Genomic DNA, 10623 nt, shown 5'->3' with positions numbered 1-10623 from the left:
TAGAATGTGGGAGGCATGATTTGTCTGACTGCTCTCCTGTGCTATGCAGCGTTGGGAAAGTTGCTTAATGAACTCTTGTGCTTTATTTGGTCAGAATGAAACGGGAGATAACCCTCCACTTTGGTTGGCACACAACCACAACAGTCACAGACTTGAGACAAAGAATCCTGTCTTTTCTTGCCCTTATCTTTCTGGAAGGTTGCCATCCGTGGAAACTGAAATGCTTTGTGTCACCATCATTGCTCACTTCTCAGGTGCCATGCCAAGATCCCTGAAGTTCCCCTGAGCACTAACAACTCACAGTTCTACGGCCACATTTTTCCCGGCAGGCAGAGAAGCACGGGGAAGGTGGCGTAGGCACCCAGAGCCCAGCTTCCCTCCGTCTGGAGTCACACGGCGTGCTCCCTCTCTGCACTTACCAATCCCGCAACTTCTCCCTTGACTCCATGACACCTTGAACAGACTTAAAAAGTTCCCTCTTCTCACATATGTCCTCTCACAGCATCCCCAGAGCTACGCAGGCATTAGACATCGTCTTAAGGTTAAAGGCCTGAGGCTGAGAAGAGTTAGATCACACCCAGGGTCACACAGCCCCTAGATGAGCAGCAGAGCCACCGGCTCCCCACCCAGTACTCTTCATGCCCACCGTCCTTTGAAGCCTCTTGTGGGCGGTTCACACGCTTCCCAGAAGCTTACGAAGCTCATTGCATTGCGCATGTTCTGTAACCAAACAGGTCCCCAGTAAACCACTCTTAACTTGAGCCTAGTGGCTGATGTAAGGATGTGAAATAGCAAAGGTGTCCTAGGCAAGTCACTGAGTGGCACCAACCTTCAGGAGGGGGAGTGGGAGCATTAGGCCAACTCCTCCTGGCCCAGTTGTCCTGGCAGCCTGGCTGCCCAGAACAGACATTTGGCCCGGGGCACACAGCAGGGCCCACCAGTCCACCGCACCCCTTTTGTAGTCAAGGGAAGAATAGCTACAACTTACCTTCAATCTTGCAGTCAAATCTAGCAGCGCTTCCCTCCACAACCTCTAAATCACGGATGGTCTTAGAGAAATAGGGTTTTACATGGGGCTTTTCCTCAGCAACAGCCTCAAGGAAAGCTTGAGACACATCTTCTAGGAGACAGGGAAGGAAATGTGGTCAGTTCTTTATTCCTTATTCTCTCCTCTACCTTGGTTTAAAAAAGCTGAATTATTATTTTTTTTTTAAGTTGCTATAATTCAGCAAATAATGCGGCTTAGAGGACTGAATCAAGCACACCTTTCTCCTGGGGACAGGTTGGCCTGCCGCCAAAAGGTTTTGGCAGCAGAGAGAACCGTGACCAAACTGCGGAAATGTTAGAACTCCCCCCTTCCCTTATGCTGACACATTGAAAAAGGAAATAATCTCTAAAAAGGATTTTTGGCTGCATTCCATGCTGTTTCAGGATTCAGTGGAGGGTATCTAGGAGGACAAACCACACCAGCCTTCCCGATCTCTGTCCCCCCTTTGCCCTCCTCTTGCAGTAGCAGGCCCTTTACCTGCTCCTCGGGAAGGAGGAGCTGGGTCCTAGATGCATCTTCAACCTACCTGTAGTTCTGTTCTCCACGCTTACACTGCCTTCCCATTGTATGACCGTGGACCAGGGATTTAGGATTGGTTCAGGGAAAAGCTGGACTTGGGGGGCGGGGGGCTCCTGTATCCTCTCCCTTCCCTCCAGGCTATTTCTGGGTCATCTGGGGAACGTGGATGGAGGGACCAGGCCCATGTGATGCACACTATGCCCCCAAATCCATCAGAGTGGCCCAGCAAGCAGCCTCGCCAGTTACCCTGCCTTTATGCACAAGAGGGATCGAGACTCAGCTTCTCACCTTTGAATACCAAAAACACCAGGCAGCGGGAGGTAGGGGGTGTCTCTGGCAAAATGAGGCGCCTTGAGAAGATAAGGGCCAGACCCTATGTGCATCTGGAGCATAAAGAGGCCAAGGCCCTCACTGAGGAGACGGTCAGGGCAGCATCTCGAAGATGGTGTGCAAATAACTAGCCCTATTGGTCTCCAGGAGACCAGCGCACAGTCTACCCCATCCAAATGACATGTTTCAGCATCATGAGAAATGCCAAATGAATATGAACTATAGTTCATTTTTTTTTTAAAAGAAAAACACAAAGAATATGGAAGGATATTTTTTAAAAAGATATTACTATATATTTTTTTATGTTTACCTATCAATATACAAATATCACTTCTGTAATGAGAAAAAAGGAAGGTTTTAATGAAGTCTTCGCTAATTCTTATGTAAAATATAGGGAAAAGAACAGCGGAGTTCATCTGGTTCTATTAGACAAATAACCTTCCCTCTGAAAATAGTTAAGGTTGAACAATTAAAGATTAACTATTAGACTTAGTAATTATTGTCAAGGAAGCCTGAAATTAGTTCTGAATTTAATCCTTGTAGTTTATATTATTTAAAAAAACCCGAAGCCCCTCCCCCCCAAACCTCAAAATGTCCCTCCATCCCCAACCCTTCTTTTCTCACCAACTGGCTGGAGAAAAATCTTCCTGGGAGCTCCTTACCTTCAGATTCTAATTTTTCTGCATTGAGCGGGCTGGTTGGTGACCCTGTTGAGGATTTCCTGCCACTGAGCCCTGAGATCATTGCCATAGAGGACAGTCTTCCAATGGCTCTCACAGCATTGCCTGTTTTCTGGAAAATAGACACCGGGGTTGGACTCAGGCAGCGTCTCCGGTTCCAGCTGGGCAGTGGGGTTCGGGGACAAGAGCCTAGACCAGGAGAAGCAGCTGTCCCTGAAACGAGGGCCTCCCAAGTGCTGAGGTTCTGCCAGAGGAGTGAGCCCAACCTGGCTCTGCTCAGCACTATCAGCGTGTCAGAAGATGTTCGGAGAATGGAATGGGGCCTGGAACCAATGTGTGCGTTAATGTGACTAAACAAGGTCAACATGAGACAAAAACCCTTTTCATACTGTGCTTCAACTCCCATAAAAGGGATAGTTTATATAAAGCAACTGCAGGCTGAGACAGCTCCAAAGACTTATTGCTGACGGGGTCCAGTGCGGCTGTTTCTCGTAAAACAATACTAGTGATAGGAATTTATTTGGTCCAGAGAAAGTTACTACAGATCCCACAGGTCATGATATAAAGAAAAAAAAGAAAAAGCATTCTACTGACCTTGGGCAAGTTGCTTAACCTCTCTGGCCTTCAGTTTCCTTCCCTGTATAAGGAGGGGGTTGGACAAGATGATCTCCAAGGTCTCATCAGTTCTGTTTATGATTCAGATACTTAAGAGATTTCGAGAAACACTCTGACTGGCCTGCAAGTCTGTGAATGCACAGTGAGGTTCTGGAGGAGTGTTCCTGATGCACACCCAGGCATCAAAAAGAAGGACCCAAAGAAATGAAAGGCAGTGGCACTTTGCTTTTCTGAGACAAGAAACTTTGGGAGAGGACAGAATTTCTGCTGAAAAGGATGCCAGAACTTGAGATGAAAACTTGCTTTGCATTGTGAAAATTCTACCAAGTATAGGATTTAGGTCCTATGCTTTAGAATTTAGGAACTCCCCCATAGTATACAGTTGTGTCTGTGTTTCTCCTTCACCTTCCGATCCCACAGGTCCTTGAAGGTTTCACCTTCAAGTGAAGTTTCCCACCCCTTTTCTAAGGTCAGTGGAATGACAAGGTGAGAAACGAAGGCATCACCAACTCTTTCCAACCCTGCACCCAGAGCATCTTTTCAGGCATCCAGATGCTGTATGTCCAGGGGGCAGATGCCACTGCAGACTGGCTGCTGAGAGAGGAAAGAAACAGCCTGCACACAGGCCGCTGGCTAGCACTCACCTACGGGTCGTAAGCTGCACCAGCAAAGCCACTTCCTCCTCAACTAACTTCATGCGCTCAAGTATTTCAGTAAAGCCTAACAATCTTGGACTATCTGGAAAGCCAGGATATTTCCGTAAAATTATTTTGAAAGTAAAGAATCACAGGGCACTAAGGACTCATAATGGGTGTGTGTGTGTGGTTTAAGCCGAGATCTGCTATGACCACCACCACTTTTCTGTTTGTCACATGCCATCCTTGTGGCTGACTCTTTTCATGTACTTTGGACAGACATTCCATCCTGCTCTGTCCTCTGGCCATCCGCCCTCTTCCATACATCACTGTGGTGTGGTTATGTTTCTGGCCCTCTGTCACCATGGTGAAGCTGTGTCCCTCTGAACAGAATTCCGGAAGCCCCAGGTGGAGGTGATGTGGGGGTGGGAGAAGAAGATGAGAGAGGACAATGGACCAACTTAGCTGTGTGCAGAGGCCCCTGGCCCTGCAGAGAATGTACCTGCAGACTGAGCCCACTTGGCAGCCTTGCATGCTCTGCTAGGAGAGGCTGTTCTGGTGACATCATTGATCTGTTTGTTGTGCTTGCTGAAGAGACCCAGGTCTTCCCATGGGAGCTCATCCTGACCTCAGGAAGGGGCAAGAGGAGGTGCCAGCCACGGCAGCCCTCCCTATGGAATCAACGTCAGACCAGACTACTACCAAGTCAGCCAAACTCTCAGACCCAGCCCTTCTGGCTCTCGATTCCCTTTATCCAACACAGATTGGTTTGCCTGGACCAGGAGTCACTCAACTCAGAGAGTTTGTTCTCAACAAAGGGACATTACTATGCAAATCAGTTCCCCTCTGTGGACCTCATGGTCTTGAACCAGAAGATTCAAATCTCCCTATAGCTCCAACCCTGTGCAGAGAGACTATGATTCATACATGTGACTGTGTAGCAGGGAACTGCCCGTGATGGGCTCCCTAATTCCAAACGCCTTCATGGTGACTGGTCAGGACTGTCTTCGCTTGTGTGGTGTGGAATAAGGAAGTTTTTCCTCTTCATTAACAAAAGGACTAATATTGGGGCACCTGGGTGGCACAGCAGTTAAGCGTCTGCCTTCGGCTCAGGGCGTGATCCCAGCATTATGGGATCAAGCCCCACATCAGGCTCTTCTGCTATGAGCCTGCTTCTTCCTCTCCCACTCCCCCTGCTTGTGTTCCTTCTCTCGCTGGCTGTCTCTATCTCTGTCGAATAAATAAAATCTTTAAAAAACAAAAGAAAAATGTTTAAAAAAAAAAAAGGACTAATATGAAGTTGCCAGAACAAGACAGATTAAAAGGGTATTTCAGAGAAGGGAGCCAATCAAATTAACAAACAGAGAAGGGAGCTTCCCATAGGGGGAAATTTTCCATCAGATGGAGTATTACAGCATATAATTTCTAAAACAGGGAGAAAAGTAAGTGCTTAATAAGGAAAATCTTAAAAATAATCTGTGTCAGATTCAATCTTTGGGAACTGATTTATGAAACAAATACCAGTAGAGAAATTGTCACAACTGGAAAAAAATATATATCTGTATGTTCTAGTCTTCTAGTTTCATGCCTTTGAGCTGAAAAGTGGTTGCGGCTTTACTAAGAATTTTAGAAATTTTTGGAACATCAAGAAAGAAAGTTTCAATTCCCTAAGTTCCACCCTTGTTTTGAGGAAGTCTTTTTCTTGTCTGAGGGCGATTGCCAAGGCTGGGTTCCCGTGCTCCAGGCGGGCACTGTTTGTACTGGCCTCCCTAAGGCCGCACAGACTCCCTCCCTTGGGAGAGCCGGCAACGGTGACTAACCAGCCCGGGTTTGCCTAGGACCGAGGGGTTTCCCAGGATGAGAGTCTTTCAGGGCTAAAGCTGGGAAGGCCCCTGGCACACTGGGGCAAGTTGGTCACCCTAGAGCCAGCTGGCCATCACAGACCCTACATATATACCAAGAGCTCTGAGACTCCAGTTTCCCCTGACAAGTGCATAATGTCCAAATGTGACGGCCAGGAGTACTCTCTGCTATACGGAGTCAAATCAAAAGCTTCCTTCTCTGTGGCCTATGGTCCGTACTGCTGAAGTCTTTGTGGGTCTCAGAAAATAAAATGGCTGCCCATAGGCCTCTAATTCCCAGTCCTTTGCTTCTAGTTTTACAAGCAGCAGCCCTGTTATCCTGTTCAACTCACCCTAGGTGCTACTGCTCATCACATCTTTTTAAAACTCTTTTAATATAAATAAAAAACATACCTTCTTTCAGAATAACTTCCTTCTAAGATCAATGACATGATTAGTCATCTACATGTTACCTTACTTAGAGGGATTTGCTCTCATGTTACTTCCTTCTTCCTGGGCCTTTTATGGAAACCACACCAGAATGATAGCAAGGAAGCTTCTCTTGCCCCCGTCTGCCCTGGCCCTTCCCCTCCACCACAGTCTACCCCACTTTATTCCACTGCACTTGGCTCTGCCCCACCACACAGAACCTCAGGTGCTCTGGGAGGGAGGCCCCTATTCTGGGCGTGCTAAGGTCCTGGTATCTGGGGTAAAAAATGTGGATGGTTAGATGCAGCTGAGCCATTACCAGTGAAATTATGCTTCAGGGACATCTTGTGCTGCATGGGATTTTCTAGACCACTTTTGTGTGTAATTTTGTGAAACCTAACCACTATTTTTGTGGAAAACCCATTTTCAAATGCTGCTACCTATATGAAGATATGAAATTAAAGTTCCTCCTCTGAATTCTATCCTTTTCTTTCCCTTCTCACTTCCAGAAAGCCTTATGGCTAATAACACTGTTAACAAGGAGAAAAAAATATAAGTGATTTAAAATATCAGCACAAATTATGGTTCCCGGACCCATCGGACTAAAAAATTCCATTTATTTCCTTTTCCATTTCCTTTTCTCTGCGCCTGTCCCCTGGGTTCAGGTCCTTTCTGGCTTGGGTTCATTAACAGATGTGTCGATGCTCCCAGAGAGCTTGAAGTGATAAGGCTGCCTCTTAACCCGCGGCGTCATCCAAGCAAAACCCAATGAGACTCGCTGCACGTAGGACCCTCCCCCCCCCACCAGCCACCCTACCCACTCCAGAAATACCATTATTTCTTTGAGATCTACTGGCCATAGGATCATTAATAAAGCCAACCATGATTTTGTGGACCCCTTTTTGTTTTAAGAATATTAGTTACTCCGATTTCACTGGATCCTAATGATACCAGAGGGTAAGGTAAGCAACACAGGTGTTCCAAGTCACCTGACACTTGAGGGAGTCAAGAGGTCCCCCTAAACCTTCACTGGGGGCTGACCAGGAACTGACTCCCATTGTGAGGGAGTCCTGGCTGAGCCACTCAGGGGGCAGTAGTCCCTTAAACCCACGCACCCCGAGCACCCCCTTCGCCTCTGCTCCTCTCAACCTCTGTGCAAAGTTGTGCTTTTTGAGGGTTTAGTGACCACGGTTTCGTCATGCAGTATGGCAAATTACCAGTGTCCCAATTGCCCCTAAATAGAGATTTCCGTCCTCTCTGCCACACAGACCAGTTTTAAATGGCCTAATTCTCCCAGCTGCCCAGCTAGAGGTCTCTGCTCCTGTCAGGGTGAGGACCTCTGCACCTTCTCCTCCGTCTACACTGTATCCCCCTTCTCTTGTTCGAGCCCATTTTCCGTGACCACTTTCAAAGTCCTGCTCCTGGCAGCATTTCCTCACAAGCACATCCAGCTCTGCTGTGCCTGGCTCCCTCCTCCCACCCACACTCACATATATGGCTATGGAAGGCTATACTGATAGTTACGGTTCTTGGTGTGCATTACGTCCTTTTATGTCCATTTGCTTCAGTTGCCTGTTACACTATACATTCCCTCCAATAGCCCAGAAATTTTGTAATACTAATAGTGATAATAAAAATAAAATAGCTGATGACAAATTCTCTATGGTTTTGGACAACAATTTTATCCGTCTGCTATTAATCAGAGGCAATTCTGTGCCATTGTTAAAACTGTACTTTGGAGCCAGGCTCTGGGTTTGAATCCTCTCCCACGTACTAGCTACATGATTCTCGGTAGCTTTCCTAACCTTTCCCTGCCTCAGCTTGTCTGTAAAGTGGGGATTATAATAGTACCTGCCTCCTAGGATTAAAAGGCTCACGGCATAGAATGTTTCCTGACATACGGCCAGCCCTCTCTATACATGAGCTACTGGTATCATTTTTGAACACTACGTGCCATGCAGTGTGCTCAAGGCCAGATGAAGATTACGTCCTATCATTCTCCCAACAGTGCTGTGATGTTGGTACCACTATCATCCCCCATTTTACAGGTGAGAATGTGAAGGCACGGGAAGGCTGTCACTCACCCAAGGACACACAGTAACATACAATCTCCCTAGATGGTGGGGATCATATCTCTGTAGATCCGGTGCCCTCCTCCTTCACTACAAAGAAATTAAAGGCCATCACAGTGCCTTTAGAAAGATCGCATTCTCCAGGGTTGCCAAATAGTCTTCAAGGCTCAACCCTAGCCACAAAGGCATGAAATGTCAGTCTTGGTCCCAGATTATTTCAGAAACAGATGCAAATATTTTTGGATTGAGGATAGCTCCGATGAAGCAAATGTGAGGGGCAACATCTGAGTCCAAAGTGACACCCTCATTACCTGCCATTTCCTTCTTGCCATGTACTTCTTCATCCGGTCCTTGGAGAGTTTCTTGGCCTCCATGTTCTTCGTGTCTTTCATTAGCCATGGATGCTGAAGGCACTGGGTGCAGTCCAGGCGGTTTCTGATGGAGGCAGAGATCAGAGGATTTCTGAGCAGGAGGGGACCTCAGAGACTGCTGGTCAGATCAGAAATGGGAGGTCACCTGTCCCTGGTCACACGGGGCAGAGCCCAGGGCTCTCTCTGTTCCCAGTCCATCCACCGTGATCAGGGTCACTGTGCTCCTGGCCTTTTTCCTCTCTTGGTCTGGGTTACACTGACTAGACCCAGAACAGGAAGTGTTAAGGCCTAACCACCAAGTAAGCAACTGGAGTCTCATGACCTGCCCTTGGAGTCTAGGAAGGGTAAGGGCAGACATATCTGGGAATGCTACTCTAAGGCAGGGTCATTCTACTGGTCACACGGGGGCAGGGAGCTGTGGAGGCCTAATCTTTCTGTCTCCGTCTAGTGGAGGGGAGAGTAAAACATTAGGCCAAAATCTCTGAGAATCACTGAGCTCACATGTCTTATGGTCTGGCTGAGTGTCAGGTTTTTCTTGTTAAAACTCAGAAGTATGTCCTACATACAACCTATGAATTATGACAACCTTAGAAACTGCACTCAAAGTCATTTAATCTTTCTGAAAGCTTTGGGACTCTAGAAATAATTCAGGGCCATTGCCTTAATTGTAAAAGGACTAATAAAGCCCAAAGAACCAAATATTAACATACACAGAAAAATGAGTATAAATAAATTTGCTAAGTATAGCAAAATGTAGTGATCTTTGGATAAAGGGATTATGGATTATTTTAATGTTCCTATATTCAAATTTTCTACAATTAACATGTATTTTATAATAGAAAAATATTTTTTACAGGATGGATAGATGGAGATTTCTGGTTAAAGAGACGCTAAGTTTAAGAGTTTATGGGACTCAACTGCCTTGATATTGGAAATCAGATCTTTTGTGAATCCATTTTACGAGCACAGAGGGGCCACACAGCTCAGTACTGAGATAATTCAGGGTCAGATGAGAAAACGGGTATATACATAATACCTCATTTGCCAAATCCTCAGTGAATGAAGCTCGATGGACAAAAGCCATCCTGGGCCAGTGTTACGAGGAAGGAGGCCTGCATTTCCACGAAGCACGCTGGGAGTGAGGATCGCTCCCACTGGAAGGGCATTTGGCCCGCACGACATCCAGAGTCCACCTGGGTCATGCCTACTTTTGCTACAAAGGTTGCAAGAGTAAAATGCTAAAAAGGCCTCACCGAACTGGAGGAGTTTGGCCTGAGGTATCTCTAAAGGACTGAGAGGAGGACGCAGCCAGACAATTAGAGCCATCTGACGGACCCTCGAACTCTGCTCTTTTAGCAACTGTGCTCCTGCTCCCAAACAGGATTTCTCCCAGAGGGGAACAAGTTAACTGGTAGCCTCAGGGGCTCTGTGGGCCAGGCAGCCAGGTGGAGCCTGCACCCCAAAGTCACCTGGCTAACGCAGTCATCTGCCTGTGGAGTCGGGCCACCCTTCCCCTTCTCACACTCTGGTGCCCCACCTCTTCACCACCACCCTTCTAGGGCAAAGCTTGGAACTGTTCCCTGTTGCCAAATGCTCCCGGGGGGCTCCTGGAGCCAGGCCCTGCCTCGTCTGGCCACCTGTTTACAGAGCGGGCAAGGCACCCAACGGGCCAGTTGCTCTCATCAGACAGCCGCTGCTCCCTTCCCCTGGGCAGGCCAGCTTTCCCTACACACGCACAGCCTGCCCGCCTCCCTGCTGTCCTCTCGCCAGTTCCCTCACCCGGAGAGTCCTCACCCACGAATGCTGCTAGCCACACCCGAGGCCCCTGCCCTGGCCTCCGCAGCTCCACTCTTCTCTCGTGGGAACGCTGACAGAGCGCCTTGTGTGTCTGACCTGCTCTCACGGCCTCAGGCTGCCCACGTGACCCAACACCCCGGCCTCCCACTGGTCGCTACTGTTTTACGTGTCCCTCCACCGACCTCAAGGGCAGCTCCCGGAGGCGGAGGTGGGGAACCACACAGTCTGCACGGTGGGGGGGCCAGAGACCACTCAGGGACAGGGCTGAGCCAGCGGTCTGAAATCC

At 47.9% G+C, this 10623-nt stretch overlaps 1 protein-coding gene across 3 annotated transcripts in view; it reads right to left on the bottom strand.

Annotated features, from left to right (window-relative positions):
• MYLK (myosin light chain kinase) overlaps positions 1–10623 on the bottom strand; it is a 199906-nt gene that overhangs the window by 3403 nt on the left and 185880 nt on the right. For 2 of the 3 annotated variants that reach the window (XM_045812534.2, XM_045812532.2), the window contains exons 29-31: positions 8481–8604; positions 2560–2689; positions 989–1120 (exon numbers count right to left, since the gene is read on the bottom strand). In XM_045812534.2, coding sequence (XP_045668490.2) covers positions 989–1120; positions 2560–2689; positions 8481–8604 — 386 coding nt within the window. The remainder of the gene's footprint in view (positions 1–988; positions 1121–2559; positions 2690–8480; positions 8605–10623) is intronic. The other variant, XM_045812533.2, reaches the window with a different exon arrangement.

This window comes from Ursus americanus, chromosome 4 (assembly GCF_024610735.1).
Source record: "Ursus americanus isolate L20-20 chromosome 4, mUrsAme1.1.p, whole genome shotgun sequence".
NCBI classification, from domain to species: Eukaryota; Metazoa; Chordata; class Mammalia; order Carnivora; family Ursidae; genus Ursus; species Ursus americanus.
Note: the sequence above shows the minus strand (reverse complement) of the source record. Positions and strands in the feature narration are given on the sequence as shown.